The sequence below is a fragment of the Lepidochelys olivacea genome (genome assembly GCF_965140295.1).
Source record: "Lepidochelys olivacea isolate rLepOli2 genome assembly, chromosome: 8".
In the NCBI taxonomy this organism is placed as follows: domain Eukaryota; kingdom Metazoa; phylum Chordata; order Testudines; family Cheloniidae; genus Lepidochelys; species Lepidochelys olivacea.
The window spans coordinates 29882578-29903141 of NC_140418.1; the positions used below are offsets into that span (position 1 = coordinate 29882578).

The 20564-nt window shown below is 40.2% G+C and overlaps 1 protein-coding gene across 1 annotated transcript in view; it reads right to left on the reverse strand.

The window, feature by feature from the left end:
- SLIT3 (slit guidance ligand 3) overlaps nt 1-20564 on the reverse strand; it is an 810486-nt gene that overhangs the window by 130020 nt on the left and 659902 nt on the right. The window contains exons 20-23 of the mRNA XM_084636935.1: nt 19065-19197; nt 1398-1466; nt 538-609; nt 281-352 (exon numbers count right to left, since the gene is read on the reverse strand). Coding sequence (XP_084493061.1) covers nt 281-352; nt 538-609; nt 1398-1466; nt 19065-19197 — 346 coding nt within the window. The remainder of the gene's footprint in view (nt 1-280; nt 353-537; nt 610-1397; nt 1467-19064; nt 19198-20564) is intronic.

The following is a 20564-nucleotide window of genomic DNA, read 5'->3' on the forward strand; positions in this document are numbered from 1 at the left end:
GGTGATTACCTGTTCTACTCATTCCCTCTGGCATTGGCCACCGTCAGAAGACAGGATACTGGGCAAGATGGACCTTTGGTCTGACCCAGTATGGCTGTTCTTATGCACCAGTTGGTACAGGATGTGTTGCACAGAAGTACAAGTACATTGAAGCTAATTGTGTGAAAATATTTATGGTGTACTGAATCAAGCAAAAGCCATCTGCTCATTAAGAATCCTGCTGTCATCGACAGCATCCTAATAAGCTGTAACCCAGACCTATTGAACAAGTATTACTTACAGCACTCGAAGAGACTTGAGTCCATTAAATGCATGGGCTGGAATACACCGGAGTCTGTTGTAGCTCAGGATCCTAGGAGAATCAGAAAATGCAGTTACAGTATTATATGTTTCTTTGGTTATTTTGCTACTAATTTACTTAAGAAGCAGCATGGAAAGCCATCAGTTTACATAACAAGAGAGATACTCGTTGTTTAATGCAACTGATTTTGTACTGAACAACAATTAAAACTGATGCCGGAACCACTGATTACTTACAGCGTTGATAGCTGAGTCATGTTGATGAAGGTGTAATTGGCCAATATGCTGATGCTGTTGTTGCTCAAGTCACTAAAGAAATACACACAGCAGATACATCATTTATATGAATGACTTTAAAAACAAGTCATTTTTAAATGTTAAAACAGACTCAAGCAGCAAAGTAAGCATTTTCAAAGCTAGCTATTATCAATTGCCATCGTCTCTTATAATCAGCCTTGGAAGAATCTCTCAGCAAGGCACATCTGAGTATTTCTCTATGAGACTCTCAAGCATCTTCTAGGGCACATTTTCAGTGCATTGCAACATAGAAGCAATGGATGTAAAAGAAATTTCTGGGCAGAAATTTCTGGACAGGTGAGGCAGTCATAGGCGCACAATGAATTTATCACATGGATCTGCAACTTGTCACATTGATATCTCCTCCACAGGTAGCGTGTATGTATTTTGTATACACATACACATGCAATTACTGCAGAGTACTAGGGTGAACAAAGTCTGATTGATGGGATCTATTTTGAACCTACAGTTACGACAACTCCACTTCTTCTACATCAAAAAACGAAAAGGCTTTGTTAGGTGCCTTCATTTTCCCAGTGCTATAATATCATAAGCAATGGTTTAACCATAAGAAATTGATGTCTGCCTTTTAAGCCTACCAGCGTTGTACGGGTAAATCTGCCACACCCAACTACAGTCACATAGTACATAATAGTTTTACAAACACTTAAAGGAAACAATTGCTGACATGCTAGGCACTCAGAAATGAGTTCCCAATGACAGTTCCCCATATTCCGCTCAAGACACACAGAGGAAAGAATCATCTAATTTTGCTGGCATTAAAACCATGCATTTCTTACATCAGTGTCAAGTGTCTGAAGGTCAACAGCTCCTTGGGCACAGCTGTTAAATGGTTTCCTTCCAGATATCTGAAAAAGAGTCACATTTGGATGATTAGGCACACACGTTAACATGAACTTTAGCCAGGTCAGGCTGCGTCCCTTGTATTTTTGGGGAAATGCAGGATCTATTAGAACTTTAAAGTAGTAACTAGGGATGGAATCTTTGAATCATCACAGCTTTGAAACTATACTAAAACACCACTAGAATTTATTTGCTTCACAAATCCATAGTATCCAGCGCAAAGCACCATAGTAGCTTGTTGGTGGTTTTGCTCAGAAATGTGAAGTGAGTATAGCAAGAACCCTTGACCTGCACCTCAAATAAAAGCTCATTTAGCTCTTCATAGAAGACTCTTATAGAAAGAGAAAAAAATCACACATGGTGTGCTCTTGGTATAAGGTTATATTTAATTAAAGTTTTTACAAGCAACTCTAAATGCTAATTTACCCCATTAGAACAATTTCTGCCCTCTGACTGCAAACAGCTTGTACAGACAGTATTTAAATAAACCCTTATCTAGTATGTTGCATCCCTTGATATTTGTACATCAGAACCTCACTTATTCCAACAGGGCCAACCCAAACATCTGATTATTTTCGAAAAGTTTCATTGCAGCAATCTCCTATCTGAGACTTCTTTTTTTTATTATTATTTTTACAATCTACAGTAATACAGGGGGAGATTTTCAAAAACACAAGTCATGGTTGATTAACTCCCATTTGTACCCCGCAAAATCTCTCCTACATTCAGCAGGTATACTTAACACAATCGACTGTATTTCCAGGCTAGGTATGCACTGCAGCACCATTGAAAAAAATTAGTTTTGTCTTTAAAAAAAATACATGTTGTTCACAGGAATTCACTCTGCAGAGCAAGAAATCGCCTTTAACACAGGAGGAATTTTAAATGGCCAGGAGTATATATCAACATAAATATTGTCTGTTTAAGACCAAATACATGACAACAAGTTTTTAGCCCTGGAAGGTTCTACCTATACCCGAGAACATGGTCAATCTTGGGCATGTAATTCTCCTTAACGTTCATGTACACAGAAATCCCCACATGTCAAGATGTGAAAACTATTCCCTAAGATTAAGTACTAAATGCACCAATCATTGAACAGGAGCTACCTGAATACACACAATACATGCTGGACTATAATGTTCTCTTCCAAAGTTATGACCACTTACTCCTTAAACACATTTCATTATTTAATGAAATATATAAAGATTGTAATAGCTCTGGGTTAATTACAAGTGTCCTTATACCAGAGACACTCAAATCATCACTTAATTTGAGTCTGAAAAAAACTTATTATAACTCCTAAAATTTTACTAGGATGTCCTCATTTAACAATGCTGGTTATGTATCTCCATTGCAAAGCATCAGAAATTACATATGCAATTATGTGGTTCACCTGTGCACACATGGATGTGGTATATAGGTGCTTATTCACCCACACATGTGCAAATTCAATTTGCACAAATACAAGCAGTAGCACATATGCAGCTGGGTGAAAAAGAACAGATCCTTTATGTCAATTTGTGGCGTCTCATAAAACCTCTCAATTTTAAATACATCCCTATTTAACACTATCAGGTCAAGGTAAGCCTGGTACGGTCAAAGTATTAAAAAGCAAAGAAAACGCAAGAGCGATTAATTATGGAAGTATTGCAAAATAGAGATATTAGGAATGGTGGTTAAGGATTTGAAAGTGCTTCCAATAGCTACCAGATGGCAATAGTATATAGTCTCACTTCAAGTGGGAAACAGTACATTTCATTTCATTTTGTTAACTGGGCTGTCAAAATTTATGGAGGGTCCTCGCACTCTACTGGTGGACCCTGTGGACCCATATTTAAGATCTGGATGGCTTGCTCCTACACTCCTTACCCAAATAACCCTCACTGAGATGAAGAATGTAGAATCAGGCCCTTGAAAACCAAAACTGCTCTTCTAAATGAACTCTGTGGAAGTGGAGCAGGAAAATGGCTCTACAGCCTAAAGGTATTTCAGGCAGAAAGTGTAACATGGCTTCCCAGCATGTGTCTACACCTTCTCACTGCTGGGACTCTCGTATGGGAGACCTGTGGCTCAGATTATCAAATGTTTTTTTTATTTGTAAGAAAAACTGTTATGAGATTAAGACATAATTAAAAAAAGACCACTGAGCCAGATCATAGCCCTGACATCTACAAAGAAGGGATGGACATTCTGCACTGAAGGGGGGGCTTCTCTGGCACCCTCTTCTTGCACCCCATGAAGCCATGGAGGGTGCCCCAAGGTCCTGGGGCTGCAAGGAGGTTGTGATAGGGCAGATTGAGGTGGGGTACGTGCATTGTCCTCATTTTGGCTCTGGAGAAATTAGTCAAAAATAATATAGCTCTAGTTCTTTCTGCTTTCATTCCAATGTTTTGGGAACAGCTGTGGCCAGTGGGAGGCAATGGTAGAAAAGTTCCAATGGAACTGTACTTCCAGTGGGGAAAGGCCAGTACAGAACTGTAGGACTTAACATGACTTTGGCCCATGTGACTCCACAGGCATCTGCCAGTTTTCCGTGTAAATCCAGTGGCCTTTTCTATGAGGGGAACAAATCCAGCTTCCTCAGTACTATATACAGGGGGCGGGAGAAAAAGGCTCTCCTTCAGTCAATGCATGCAAAAATTTCATCCCTCTGAGGACCCTTTTGATGGATTTCTCCATAGACAGACCTAGCTTATTGCAATCAATATGATGTCCTTCAAGGGTTATCAAGTATCACCCGGGAGTACATACACCCACACACAGTGGAGAATAAAACACAATGATTTTCCCAGAATCTGTGCCACGCACAATTTTTATTTTCTTTGGCAACAAACCTATTTGGTCTGCATTTAGAACAGCAAACAACAATAATTATAGTGACTAACATATTATAGGTTCCGTCTCCATGTAGGCTGCTACAGCACCAAAGAATTTTGTGCAAGCTATTTGTTCTAAAAGACTCTTGCTGCAAGTTGAGTTTTCGTCTGCATTACTTAAAAGTAAAGAGGCACATACAGAAAAGCTACTGCCATTTATTACAGAATATACTATTTATATCAACTCATGTTTTATTTTCTCTCATCTGTTTCAGTGTAATGCCTTCATACCCCATTTTCTGTTGTCTGAGCTCTGTTGTCTAAACTAAACAAACCCCAGGAAGAATTTCTCATATGATATTAGATGCTGGAGCCTAATAATAAAATGAAAAAATCCTCGGCTATCAAATGAATAGAAAGAAAAACTGACCTTTCCCTCCCCACTTATGAACTCCCCATGTGAACTGGAATCCTGATTTACATTTAGAGTAGATGGGGGAAATGACCCAAGTACTACTAGGATTAGATTAGAGAAAAGGGATCAAAACTTTTTTGCATTTTTATCCAAAGGCAAAATCCTCCCTAAATGCAAAACTTTCAAATGGATTGATCCTTCTATGCACAGACATCCCATGAACCAAGTGATGGTGTTGTACAGTGACCAGTTAACCCTTGAAAAGTAGTGAAGTAAATAAGCTACAATTCAGAGAGGGGCAAATCCTGCCTCCTCCCCCTCCCGCCCCCCCGACTTCAATGGGTGCAGAGGCCCATGAAGACAGTGGGTTGTTGGGAGCTTGTTGCTGGTGGTACTCATCACATGCACATGGTGGACCCAGCTCCACAAGAATGCCTCCTGCATCGAGAGAGATGTTAGTGTGGGCCAGGGCAAATAGATACATAGCTATATGATCCATCAGCCATTTGCCCCACATGGAACGGGGTGCAACGGATACGTGTGTTATTTCAGATCTGACACCAAAAAACTGGGAAACTCTTACCTGCGGGAAAGGATTCCTCTTTCTTGACACTTTTTTCCCATGCACCAAACCCCTGGACTCTGGCTAAGTAAAGGATCCAGTATTTGCTCCAAAATGAGGAAATCAAAAGTAAGTCATGTGATAAACTTTAGAGGCTACTCAGGAATCCTTATTTAGGACAGTAGGTAGAATTCTTGCAATACAGTGATGAAACCTTCAGAATATATTTTTGTGGCATTTTCCATTTGTTTTGACATGAAATAGATGTAAATTTAAACAGCTTTTTTTGGCTAGAAAAGGTCTTCCCCCCTTTTTTCTTGGTATCTGGTGGGTGTTTAGGTGTAGGTTGTACTCTAATTCTACAGTTTTCTGACTGAGACAGGCACAAACCTTTGGGCCTCTGGAGTTGGACTGCTACAGCAGATCTCCTTTCAGAGAATATTCAGCTACAATATTCTCAACAATTTCCCGGTTGTCTTAGGGTATTAGCACAAAGGGTAATGTTTATGCCAATGGAACATTTTGTGAAAAGAACATAACAGCTTCCTAATAATTTTACTCTGAAAAATTAATGATTATACCATTATCATGCACAGCAGTTATTAGGGGTGCACAAAGCTTTCCTATTTAACTTTCTGCCGTATTATACAAAGGATGGTGACATTTTCTAGAAAAAGAATTTTTTTAAAGCCCATTTAAGTTGAGTTAATTTGAAACAACCACAATTTTTCACAATATAATGATATAATGGGAGACATGTTGATTTGAGTTGCTGCATTTGAAAAAGCACCACCATTTACACAGGACCAAACTTGATTGGATTCCACATCATACCACATGGTGGAACTTTATTCTCATGACATTTACACAGAGCTAATCTAATACAGTAGCTACGGCCCATTCAAAGTCATGCACTTAAACCTAAGCCTAAGTATTTCAGTGAATTCAACGTTCATTGAACAATAATGTCTTTCCTTAGTGGCTATCCCCCATCTGAGAGGAGAACCTGTTTCTAGGTAGAGCAGCCTGTCTTGTAGCTTGGGCGGTAAAAGCTTTTGTTGCTGAAGATCCTAGCTTCTATCCTCATTGATGATTACGAGACAGAGGACATCATAGTGCCGCATTTATAGAAAAATTTACAATCAAAATAATACAGAGAAGAGATTTTGTTTTCATTTCTTTCTTAGCCAAAGAAGCAAAACACAGAATAAATTCATTCACTTGACCTTTAGTAGACAAAGAAACTTTGGTATGAACCAAAAAAATGCACTTTTAAATTTAACTCCCACATTAAACTATCCACAGATTAGGTTAATAGATTCCAAGGCTAGAAGGGTCCACTGTGATTATCTAGTATGAACTTCTGTATAGCACAGGCCATAGAACTTCTCCAAAATAATTCCTAGAGTAGCTCCTTTAGAAAACCATCCAACCTTGATTTAAAAATTGCTAGGGATGGAGAATCCGACATGACTGTTGGTAAATTGTTCCAATGCTTTACCACGCACTGTTAAAAATTTACATTTTGTTTCCTGTCTGAATTTGTCTGGCTTCAACTTCTAGACACTGGATCAGGTAATACTTTTTTCTGTTAGACTAAAGAGCTCATTATTAAATATTTGTTCCCCATGTAGCTTCTTATAGACTGTGATCAAGTCATCCCTTAACCTTCTCTTTGTTAAACTAAATAGATTGAACTCCCTGAGTCTAACATTAAAAGGCAGGCTTTCTAATCCTTTAATCATTCTCAAATCTCTTCTTTGAACCACCTCCAATTTTCAACCTGAGTGTACATCAGCTGCCTTAATGTAGGAAAACTGTCTGGTGGCCAAATTAATATCTTTAGATTCCTAATGCTTTTAGATGCTGTAGCTCTGTAGTTTTAGATTTAAATATTTGGGCTCAATTCACCCTCACCTTAATTTCACTGCGTACAGCATCACACCATTGATGGAGCTGGTCCAATAGGTACACTTAAAATTCCTATTAAGTTTTATCCATCGTTCTGATAATAAATTAATATCTGCCACTTCTCTGATGCAAAATAAAAAGTAAAGTGCAATCATATATAAGCCACCTGAAAAGGTTTTTCCAACCCTGCAGTTCCTAATACAAATCTGTCAAGTAAGGATTTAAGCCCAGGTCCTCAAAGGTATTTAGGTTCCTAACTCCCACTGATTTCAATAGGAGTTAGGCACCTAAATACCTTTGAAGATCTTGGTCTTAGGAACTCTAAGAAGGTGCCAATTTACCTTCATTTTGTGAGTACCTATTTTATAAAATGTATGGATAATTAAGCATTCGTACAGCAACTTCATCCTGTAATCTCAAAGAGCGTTACAAACAGGTTAGGGCATACTGAGTTAGGTGCTGTATAAACATATTGTAAGAGAAATTTATCCCCCTGAATCTTACAAACTATATTAACAAAATCTACTCCCAGACAAAGGGATAGGAGAGAAGTGATGCTATTTTACAGGAGGGAAATTAAGGCACAGGGAGTAAGAGACTGGCCCCAGGCCACACAGCAGTGTGTAAACTACAAGGCCATCCTCTCAAAAATTACGTAAGGAAATTTCAGTCCTCTTTCCTAGCAGAAAGGACAAGCCCAGAATCAAACAGCAAATCAGGGAGAACAAGGAGGGACTAAACTCTTGACTTCCAGACCTGTGCTCTAACCACTACAACATACACTACCTCATGACTTCACCAGAGGAGATGAAAAGACTCAGGATTTTGGTAATGCGATATAGAAACTTTCCCCTCTAGGTTGCTCTTGTGAATCTAGGTGGGTCAGTAACAAAGTTGTTACTATCAAATGTGTATTAGAGCCTCAGAAAAAAGAGATTAATGTTCTCATAAATAACTCCCCGCCACGTAGCAATAAAAGTTGCTCAACTCCTTTCTGGTAATCTTAGAGAGATCAAAGACTGCATGCCTCTTCCCCTAAAGATGGCCTTTCTCCCGCTCATGGTTGTGGCACATGGGCATGCCTTGAAGTGCTGCTGCATGCACTGTACTTGCTTTGAAAATAGAGAGAGCACCTCAGACTCCAAGAATTCCCTCCAGCACCTTTCACAGGCACTAACTTTACATAAAAAAACAAAAATAAAAGTGAGGCATTTAAAATGACAGCTGCTCGTTTTCTGACCTGTCAATTTTTCATACCGGTGAACACTTGGATTTGAGGCGATACCACTACCACAAGGCGGCATGTAATACTTTGAATCTCTCATAATTTTTTGTATGATATGGCCTGCTTGGCCATAAAGGCAAGTCCACTGGAGCATTCTGTGCTAAGAGAGGAAGGCAAAAGGAAAATACAGTTCTCAGACAGGAACTAAAGAGGCCTAGGGAAGGACAGGAAAAACTATTGTAATTTGCAAAAAGAACAGGAGTGCTTGTGGCACCTTAGAGACTAATAAATTTATCTGAGCATAAGCTTTCATGGGCTACAGCCCACTTCATCAGATGCATGCAGTGGAAAATAGAGTAGGACGATTTTATATACACAGAGAACATGAAACAATGGGTGTTACCATACACACTGTAACAAGAGTGATCAATTAAGGTGAGCTATTACCAGCAGGAGAGAAAAAAAAACCTTTTGTAGTGATAATCAAGATGGGCCATTTCCAGCAGTTGACAAGAATGTCTGAGGAACAGTAGGGGGGAAAAATAAACATGGGGAAATAGTTTTACTTTGTGTAATGACACATCACTCCCAGTCTTTATTCAAGCCTAATTTAATGGTGCAAACAGATGGACATCATACCAAAAGGACTGAAGGTAAAAAATCAATTACAATCTACATACCACACAGACTATGCTGACAGATTGTGCCACACACTCTCAAAGAAACTGCGGAACCACCTGATCAACATCCTATACAGCAAACAGGGAAAGATTAAGAATGAGCTCTCAAAACTGGATACTCTCATAAAAAAACAACCTTCCACCAAAATTCCTCGTGGCTGGACTTTACAAAAACTAGACAAGCCATTTACAACACACACTTTGCTTCTCTACGAAAGAAAAAGGACACTAAACTATCTAATCTACTACATGCCACAAGGGGTCACAACAGTGGTTCCCTTAACCCAACCAGCAATATTGTTAATCTATCCAGCTATACTCTTAGCCCCGCAGACGAATCTGTCCTACCTCGGGGCCTCTCCTTCTGCCCCTCCACCCCCACGAACATGATACAGTTCTGTGGTGACCTAGAAACTTATTTTCGATGTCTCCGACTCAAGGAATATTTCCAACACACCTCTGAACAGCATACTAACCCACAGAGACCTTCCTACCAACACTACAAAAGGAAAGATTCTGGGTGGACTCCTCCTGAAGGTCGAAACAACAAACTGGACTTCTACATACGGTGCTTCCGCCGACGTGCATGGGCTGAAATTGTGGAAAAGCAGCACCACTTGCCCCATAACCTCAGCCGTGTGGAACACAATGCCATCCACAGCCTTAGAAACAACTCTGACATCATAATCAAAAAGGCTGACAAATGAGGTGCTGTCATCATCATGAATAGGTCGGAATATGAACAAGAGGCTGCTACCACATTCTACAAGCCATTACCCTCTGATCCCACTGAGGGTTACCAAAAGAAACTACACCTTCTGCTCAAGAAACTCCCTGAAAAAGCACAAGAGCAAATCCGCACAGACACATCCCTAGAATCCCGAGCAGTGGTATTCTATCTGCTACCCAAGATCCATAAACCTGGAAATCCTGAATGCCCCATCATCTCAGGCATTGGCACACTGACAGCAGGATTGTCTGGCTCCGTAGACTCCCTCCTCAGGCCCTATGCTACCAGCACTCCTAGCTATCTTCGAGACACCACTGACTTCCTGAGGAAACTATAATCCATCGGTGATCTTCCTGAAGACACCATCCTAGCCACTATGGATGTAGAAGCCTCCTACACCAACATTCCACACAAAGATGGATTACAAGCCATCAGGAACAGTATCCCTGATAATGTCACGGCAAATCTGGTGGCTGAACTTTGTGACTTTGTCCTCACCCATAACTATTTCACATTTGGGGACAATGTATACCTTCAAATCAGCGGCACTGCTATGGGTACCCGCATGGCCATACAGTATGCCAACATTTTTATGGCTGACTTAGAACAACACTTCCTCAGCTCTCGTCCCCTAATGCCCCTACTCTACTTGCGCTACATTGATGACATCTTCATCATCTGGACCCACGGAAAAGAAGCTCTTGAGGAATTCCACCATGATTTCAACAATTTCCATCCCACCATCAACCTCAGCCTGGACCAGTCCACACAAGAGATCCACTTCCTGGACACTACAGTGCTAATAAGCAATGGTCACATAAACACCACCCTATACTGGAAACCTACTGACCGCTATGCTTACCTACCTGCCTCCAGCTTTCATCCAGACCACACCACACGATCCATTGTCTACAGCCAAGCTCTATGATACAACCACATTTGCTCCAACCCCTCAGACAGAGACAAACACCTACAAGATCTCTATCAAGCATTCTTACAACTACAATACCCACCTGCTGAAGTGAAGAAACAGACTGACAGGGCCAGAAGAGTACCCAGAAGTCACCTACTACAGGACAGGCCCAACAAAGAAAGTAACCGAACACCACTAGCCGTCATCTTCAGCCCCCAACTAAAACCTCTCCAGTGCATCATCAAGGATCTACAACCTATCCTGAAGGACGACCCATCACTCTCACAGATCTTGGGAGACAGGTCAGTCCTTGCTTACGGACAGCCCCCCAACCTGAAGCAAATACTCACCAGCACCCACACAACAAAAAACACTAAACCAGGAACCTATCCTTGCAACAAAGCCCGTTGCCAACTGTGTCCACATATCTATTTAGGGGACACCATCATAGGGCCTAATCACATCAGCCACACTATCAGAGGCTCGTTCACCTGCACATCTACCAGTGTGATATATGCCATCATGTGCCATCAATGTCCCTCTGCCATGTACATTGGCCAAACCGGACAGTCTCTACGTAAAAGACTAAATGGACAAAAATCAGATGTCAAAAATTATAACATTCAAAAACCAGTCGGAGAACACTTCAATCTCTCTGGTCACTCGATTACAGACCTAAAAGTGGCAATTCTTCAACAAAAAAATTTCAAAAACAGACTCCAACGATAGACTGCTGAATTGGAATTAATTTGCAAACTGGACACCATTAACTTAGGCTTGAATAGAGACTGGGAGTGGATGTATCATTACACAAAGTAAAACTATTTCCCCATGTGTATCCCTTCCCCCGCTGTTCCTCAGACATTCTTGTCAACTGCTGGAAATGGCCCATCTTGATTATCACTACAAAAGGGTTTTTTTCTCTCCTGCTGGTAATAGCTCACCTTAAGTGATCACTCTTGTTACAGGGTGTATGGTAACACCCATTGTTTCATGTTCTCTGTGTATATAAAATCGTCCTACTCTATTTTCCACTGCAAGCATCCGATGAAGTGAGCTGTAGCCCACGAAACCTTATGCTCAAATAAATTTGTTAGTTTCTAAGGTGCCACAAATACTCCTGTTCTTTTTGTCGATCCAGGCTAACACAGCTGCTACTCTGAAACCTACTGTAATTTGGAGATTTAAAAAAAAACATTTAAGATAAAAATTAGGAGTTGCTTGGCAATGCTACATCTAAGTTCTACAATTAAGTTAGGGTCAAAACATTTTTGATGGGATGTTCAGAACATTGTTTGAAATCAAGGCAACTTTCTTTAACCAGAAAAGATAGTCTGGCAGAAAGTGAGGGAGTGAAGTATGAAACATACTAGGAAATTTCAGATTTTAATGACTTGAAAAAGTCTGGGGTTTCAGTTCACTTCACCAAGAAGACTGGGGCATTTGCAAAATTTGGATTCAGATCTAGGTTTAGGCTTGAGTTCTGAACTCTCTGAAGTATGAGCAGGGTTTTATTTTGGGCTCATCTCTGCTAAAATTGCTATTTAAAAATGGCATGTAGAAAATATGGTTTTGTTTAAAAGCCAGTAATGAGGGCTCCCAAGCTAATGTTCTCTATCATGCTCTGTTAGTGTTAAAATCAGCTTTCTAAAGACTGGAAGACTTTAATACCTCTCAAAAGGCCATTTTATAACTATTGATCTATTTCCTGTTTTTTAAATGGTCAGATTTGAAATACCGATTTAAATTCTCTATTTTGGCTATAGCTAAGAATACCCTATTCTAGAATAATTCAAGCTCTCTCAGTGTGAAAGAAATTTCCATTTGCAGTATATTAAGCAGACTGCAAACTCTTTCCTGACTGAAGCAGCCCCAAAACCAAGTCTGCCTCAGCTTGCAGCTAAATTGTTTCTCTCCTTTTATTATTAAAAAGAAAATTCACCTAATTGTGTGTTAACTGTTAGTGCACAAATAGTGCTGACTGCCAGGAAAGCACAGACATTGGCATCCACAAACAGACATTTCTATCAGATATTCCACTTCAGGGTTATCACATTGATTAGCAAATATGATGCAGACAGTAATGTAGCAGCACTGGGAAATGGCACACAGCATGCTAGTAAGTCTACATTAATCTCAGCTGACTCCTTAGAGTAAATTTGCTATATTCACTTGATTGCATGTACATTACTCAAAATTAATGTCAATGTTGAATGAACAGTACTATACTGAAAACTCCTGCTGGTACTTACTCTAGGCCACCATTACAAACTGGGTGTTATCCCAGTCTCACTGGTTAAAGTAGAGCAAAACAGGATGGAGAGCTTGCCCATTTTGGTGATGGTCATTGTACGGCTTGATGTAAAACAGGCATATGGGAGAGCGTGGTTTAACTTGTGGTGTCAGGTAACAGCACAAGAAAACAGTGGGGACAGGAGGAGGAAGAAGGGCTCATAGTCAGTCAAGCAAAAGTGAGTTTGTGTGTGTGCATAGAGCACTTGGAGCTGTGCCAGGACTTATTCCTTGAGCTCCTTACCCCTGTTCCTGTTATCTTCGTATGACTGACCAGGACAGAGAATGGACACTATTAAAAAACAAATCAAACTGTAAAGCCTGGGCAGGATGCAAGGGACCAGTCCTTGGAAAACTGAAATATGCAATGCAATGTCCAACATGGTAGATGAAGACACTTCAAAAAGATTCTTAGCAAAATTATGCATTTGTGTTTCCCCCGAACAGTAGGGTTTCTCTTGGAGTATGATACTGATGGGCTGCCTTCTATCATTTATTAGGAACAGTTGCATTTCTGACTTGTGTCCAGGATGCCTAAAGAATAGGTACAATTGATGTGGCAAGACAACTCTCACAGTATCTAGATGCCTTTGATCTCACTGTCCCTTGTCAGTCTGAGTATAAGTCAGGGAGAGGCTGAGGGACAGGGCATGAGGGAGGGGGCTAATGGGCACTGCGGAAAGAGACCAGGTGACGATCAGAGAGGGAGAATTGAGCAACAGAGAGGTCAGAGAGAGAAGTGCTTGGTGAAGATGAAGTCAAATGAATGGCTCTTTTAGCGAGTGAGAGTTGAACCAGATCTGCAGGTAGAATGGAGAGGTGAGGGTGGGGAAATGCACAGCTAAGCGGTTGGATGGGTCATCAACATGGAAGCTGATGTTGCCAAAGAAGAGAATGGGAGATTGTGAGGAAAGGAAGAGAGAGTATGAGACAGGAATACATTAAACATTTTATATATATGCATAGCAATACAAATAAAAAAAGACACTAAAAAAGTTGATGTACATCTGCGTTTTCATACCACCCCCAATACTGTTCTATCCAAGTACTTAGGGTCACCATAGTATTATGAGTCCAGAGACAACATGATTGATGTATATTTAATCTAAAACTAGACTATGCTCATTATAATAACATAAGTAACTCCAATGTTTTCTCCTTGAAGCAAATCCGTGCTATTTCCCATAGCACAAATAGCAGCAGCTGGATACTGTCAGGCCTTTATTAGATACGGCCAGGCCTTTACTTCAGATTACTGCTCCTTTAAAAACAAAACAAAACAAAACTCAAGTATTGGGGTACTGCATGGAAAGCATGCTTGGGAAAGTTGCTTCAGACAAAAAAAAAAGCTTTTTTAAGGCACTGATGTGGAGGGAAGTTAGGCTGTATACTGGATCAGTATGCTACTATTTTACTTCTGACAGCAGGACTAGAAATCTGAGTAAACTCAAAGGACAAGTCTTCCCTTCAGAACTGTGCACAGAGCAAAGGAAGCCCATGTATGTACTGGCTAACAATACCAGTACCATAAGGAAGGGCAGTAAGAGATACTGAATGGCATCCTCCTGCTCCACAGGTTTCCTAGGAAACCTGTGGAAAGCTTGTTCATAGGGGTAGGTTTTTGAAAGGCGTTGGGTGGCTGGGGAATGGCAACTGATTGTGATATCTTCCCTATTAAAAGCCCAAGAGATTTACACCGCAGGCTATACCTGACCTTGCCTGACAAGCATTATCTTGTACAGAACCTTTCACCGCAACGTGAAGACCCTTATTCCAAAGGAAGGCTTGGGACCAACTACAGGGAGGTGTCCTTTGGCAGCATGGCTCCAAATGTCAAGGAAAGAATGGGCTTCTGGGTATTGTCTTCCATTTTATACCTTCCCCCAAATCTGTCCATGTGCTGTATGGCCCTTGGTCCAATCTGTGATCCCATAATAGTCCTACCGTCCTTTTGAGGGCAGTCCTTTCACTCCTTCCCCAGTTAATAATTTGTCAAAAACTTGGAGTTGATAAGACTTGTGGCGTTACACATGCCTCATGCAGATTTGACCCTACCTGTATAATTCCAGATTTCTGCACATCACAGAACCAGGCCATTTACTGGGACTTAATATGACTGGCAATCTCTACATTTAGAGACACTGGAATAGCAGGATGGAAGTGTGTTGGCAAAACAATACGGGGAAAACTTGTACAGCACCTGTCTGCACTATGCCTAGCTCTGGATAGTTCTATTAACCCCTGGTTTTGAGACTTCAATTAACTTACAAATTATAAAGTAGACCTTCTAGAAGGTATTTCATATGTAAAAAGAATAAAAGCAATAAAGTTAACAGTAATTGCTTTACTGTGGGGACTTGATTCAAGGTGCCCTTTCTTAAAGTTGACATTAAGGGCACCAAGACACAGTTTCTATGTTCAGCATGCTTCTGAGTCTCTATAGTCAATCCAGAATGGAAACCCAAGAGGAAAATTGGAGAGGTGGAGAGCCTTGGTTTCCAATCTGCCATCATTGTAATAACACCAGTGCTGATGCTCTACTTAGCCTTTTCCACTGAAGTAGGATATGCTGAAATTCTACCCTCTGCATAATGAAATTCTCTGTCCCCTTGTCAGAGGAATATTCATTTCAGCACTTTGTTATTTAGTACCTGTTGCAGTTAGAAATTTCCTGTTGTAGAGGTATTTTGGAGTTTTATATGCAACACTAATTTACTGGCTTGGTAAGCTGTATGGCCGTGTTCTTTTATTAAAATGTGGTGTATAAAGTACGTTACATTTTAATAAAAAGCATTTCAGCTGACAGCTTGTTATAGAAGTTGCCATTCTAACATGGAAAATGGAAGTTTATAAATGCAAGACTCCACAGCATTCATCAAAATTCCACTAAAATATTCCCCTTTGTTACTTGGAACACCACATCAGACCTCTCCCAGAGAAAGAGCCATGAACCATCAGGAAAATTAATGCGAAATCCTTGCCCCAGTCATCACCAAGGGCTCTGTGCACAGTGACACAAGTACTATTCTAAGGCATGGTGTAAGGGGCAGGATACAGGCACCCTGCATGAGGGGAAACATTGCTCTCCAGGGCTTGCTCACAGGAAACCAGCATGCAGTTTGTCTGAGAATGGAGGTAAGCTGGGGGAGAAACTGGTCATTTCTCCCTTCTGGGAGGTCAGCACCTGCTGAAATGGTAGGCAAGTACTCAGTCTTTTGGGGAGTGCTGGAGTATGAGTGGCTGCGGTGGTAGCCATGGAGAGGGGCCACTGTCACTCTGGCTGAGGAGGTCGAGTATTCCCTTCTTACACAGACCATTGTGGATCTTCTGTATATATAGACTAGCTACTCAAAAGCCATGCAGTTTGAAGATTGGATCTTGAACCTGTCATAGGAAGAGGTTACTTAAATAATTGGCACCACTTGCCAAAGAATAATCACTCCCTAGCAGTATACAGCGCCTTCAAGGACTCAGGATGTATCCTGTGATTTGTTGAATATAGACCAGCAAATGGGTCTGACACATCCTTATATCACATAGCAATGCTTTGGTGAGAGGTAAAAATATCACCTTCACGGGTTAACTCTAAAATCTAGTTTTCCTGCAAGTTACTGAAATCTGCTGGAGAGTCTCCTGGGTTCCATTTCTTTCTTCCAAATCTACCATCTTGCTATAGAAACAGAGACTGGAAGACATTTGTTTCATAGTCCTATTAAACCTGCTGGGGTTCTCCTGTTTCTGCCAGAGCAGGTAATGAATATGTTGTGGTTTAAAGCAGTAGTTGATGCTATTAGAGAAACACGGACAGTTTAGAAATGTCTGAGCTACGGAAGTCAAAACTTACTAGTTTAAAAAAATCTGTTAAATTTTAACTGTCCTCAATATATGACAGGGACATGGTGGGAGGCACAGAAGAATCTATAATTGGTAATAGAAAAGGAAAATCTTCAGGCAGCTTTTACCCCTGAAATACAGTTTTAAAAAGCCTTTAAATCTAAAACTTTTGGAATTCTGACAGATAACTAGGTCCTAGATGATACAAGGTTTTCTAGAACATAACCAACATCTGGACTTGGACCTAGAAGCAAAGAGGAAGCTTGTGAGCTTGATTACATTATTTGCATTTCAGACCTGTCATGCTTTGAATCAAAAGATCGCACACCTTTTGCTTCGGGAACTGATGTCAAGGAAAATCTGCCTGGCTTTGTTTGTACTGACAAATGGGAAGCTCAGCTCAGGTTGGCTGAAAGAATCAGCAAGTGACAAAATCAGCTGAGAAGGATTCAGGATTTTGCTTCCAAAACATACAAAATTGAAAGCATGCAAAAAGAGGTGTGGTTTGGAATTAGTTCCATTGCTAAATTTTTGGATTCAAAACACAACACCAAACTAGAAGGTTGCAAATTCAAGTAGATTAGACTGTTCAGTTCTATGCAGCTGTACTTGTAATATCACAGACTGCTACTTTCAGTTGCAAAGGACGACTAAAGGACATAGCAAACTGCAGGAATTTGTGATATTGCTGTCACAATAGGAATGAAGTTAACTCATGTCACTGGTGTATAGCATATAAAATATTATTACACTCATTATAGCAATCCTGAACATAAAAACATCAGTGTTGCACAGTTATATGGAACTGAAGTGATACCTGTAATTCCCCATTGACTACAAATCACGCTCGAGGGAAGTGCTGGAGCTCCAGCATGATGAGGGCAGAATCTATCCTGCAGAAACTTTACGATTGGTGATGACACATTAAAAGGATAAGAATCAACTTGACTTTTAGATGAAAGCATATTACTACTCTGTGAACTGAGCAAATTTGACGAGAAATCATTGGCACACGTTAAACATGTACTCTTTCACTTCTCCAGTTAGAGTCACTTTTTTACACCAGACACCACACACACTCGCTATGGATTTTTCTGCACTGGAACACTCACAAAAGTTAAGCTTATTCAAGTAAAGCTGTGAAGTTAACGTGCATAATTTAGAAGTGCATTAAACCCTTGTGTGGACACTCTCTTTCCGAAGTAAAGTGGCTTTATTTTGCTGTTGCTTAATCCTCACTAAAAGACACCTATGGAAGGTGTCGCATAATGTTTGAGAAAAAAGTCAACACACGTACGGCTTGTGCAGCAGCACTGCAAATTTCCCTCCACTGAACAGCAGGGGCTAACGCTAAGAGTGAAACTGTAATGCCTGTTATATTCCTGGTCTCCCCTGTGTCTAACAATAATAGTGCTAATTAGCATAAATCAGATATGGTTCAGTAGGAAATGGACTAACTTCATTTACTCTCATCATACGGTAACCAACTACTTTCATATATAAACAATCATTAGCTGGTAACAACTTCCAGTAACTACTCAGCGGGGCTAGATTTCAATGTGTGACCCAGAGGTGAAAAACTCTATATTCCTACTACCAACCCTTCAAGCCATTCAATTTCTCCAGTATTATGTTTTCTTTCCATGGAAAGAACCAAAAACCAATGTAAATTCACAGCAAATGAAGGAAGCTAGAATGGCTCCCTCAACTCAGGCACATTCACTTTACAATGTAATCTAATTACCCCTGTTATTTTAGACATTTCATGAGAAGAGAAAAGAAAAGAATCCACTGTTTGTTTTCCCTGCTGTTTCTTTTGAAAAATGTCATGCAGTGGGATAATTAGCCCACAGATGCGTATGTAGGGAATATATTTTCCATAGCTCTTTCAAACTGTCTATTGTGAACTCAAGCTGCTGAAAATGCAAGATATATTATACAGTATTGATTTATTCATTTGTTCCCCACATATAGAATGAATAGAAACAAATACATGGCTTGCGTACAATTTAAAATGACATCTCCTCTCTGCGCAGAGTAACATAGGCAGTTACAGCCTACTCGGGCACAAGAAAAAGGCCACAACAATCAAAAAAGACAAGGAAAGTATCCAAGTACAAAGATTCATTCACTGAAGTCAATGGCAAACTTCCATGGACCTCAACTGGCACAGTACCCAGCGCCCTTTTCTTGTGAAAGGAGTAACATAAAATGTAACTTACAGCTCAGTCACATCCTTGGGGATGCCTTTGGGCAGGATGCGCAGTCCTTTGTTACTGCAGCGCACTACTGAGTCCACGCAAGTACATTGATCAGGACAACGAGGAGAGAGTAGACAGCTGCTTTCATCATTACCTGCAGAGAGAGAGAGAGAGAATGACCATGAGAGGATCCTGATATTTGGAAATCAACCATGCAGGCCAGGAGGGCTCACTTCAGAGGCAATTGCTCACATCTAATACAAAATAGGGACATCCATAAGTCTACAACAGTTGGGTTGTCAATTGATCCCTAATATTTAGTGTCTCTCCAACATCACATACTGGATCACTGATATCGGGGTGAAAAACTGCCCTGAAAAATGGTGGCAATTGTTTTAAAGGGAAAAGGAAACAAAGTTTTATCAAAAAGCTGGCTACAAATCTTCATCTATTAAATAGCCTCTCCCTGTCACCCCAACACATGCACCCTGTCTTAGCTTAAATGGAAAACTTTACCAGACTATTAGCCTTAATCTTACCTTGACATAAGATTACAAGGAATCCTTTTTTTTAAATAACTATCTAGCTTTATTTCATCATGATGTAAATCTTTCAATGTTAAGTGTCGACTTTTAATGTTGGCATGCCACTTCATTTATCACTTTAATTGAAAAGCCTCATTGTTGACAAGGATAACTAGGCAAAAAAGAAAAACACCCCAAGCTACATGCTCAGAATTGCTGGCAATGCATCTGTGCATGCATAAAAATATCTAATACTCCTAAAGTGGATTCAAAATTCCATAAACAACAGATTAAATCTCATAATTGAAGAACAACAGTGTTTGCATGGAAGAAACCAAGTCTTTGACGTTAAGAACATTAAAGCATGGATTTTCCCCAAAAACAACACGCTTCACAAAACATTAGGAAAATGAATACTCTAGTATCAAGATGCATATGGAAGGAAACAGTTAGTGAAACATACTCTAGATGATCATGATAGGAAGTATATAAATGTTTATGAATGCAAGCAGACTGAATGTACTGAACATTGAAATAATAAAGTTAAACCATATGACCATGTTTCCATTAGAAATTTTCATTTCTTTAAGACTGATACAAAGACTAATTGAGGCAGAGATGATTTTCCTTCTTTCATGGGTCTGCCAGGTGTATGCTTGAGCCTTCAAGTTTAAACAAGACTGGAAGCCCTACTAGAGGTCTGCAAAGTAATCCCAGCAACTTTCACTCCTGAGTGTGCATTTCCAAAAAGGGATGGTTTCCATTAAAAATGACAGAGAGAAAAAGAAGAAAGGGGAATGGGAAAATAATCCCATCATTACAAACCAACCTATGCCACCAAGATATGAATGTAACTAAGCTAAACTTTTACTGTAGCTCCTGGTCTCTCCTGCTCACTTCCCCTATTGTTTACTAAACTCACTCATTACTTGCTAATCCTGCAAATGCTTAAGCCCAAGAACAACTTTATGCACTTGGGTAGTCCCACTGAACCAAA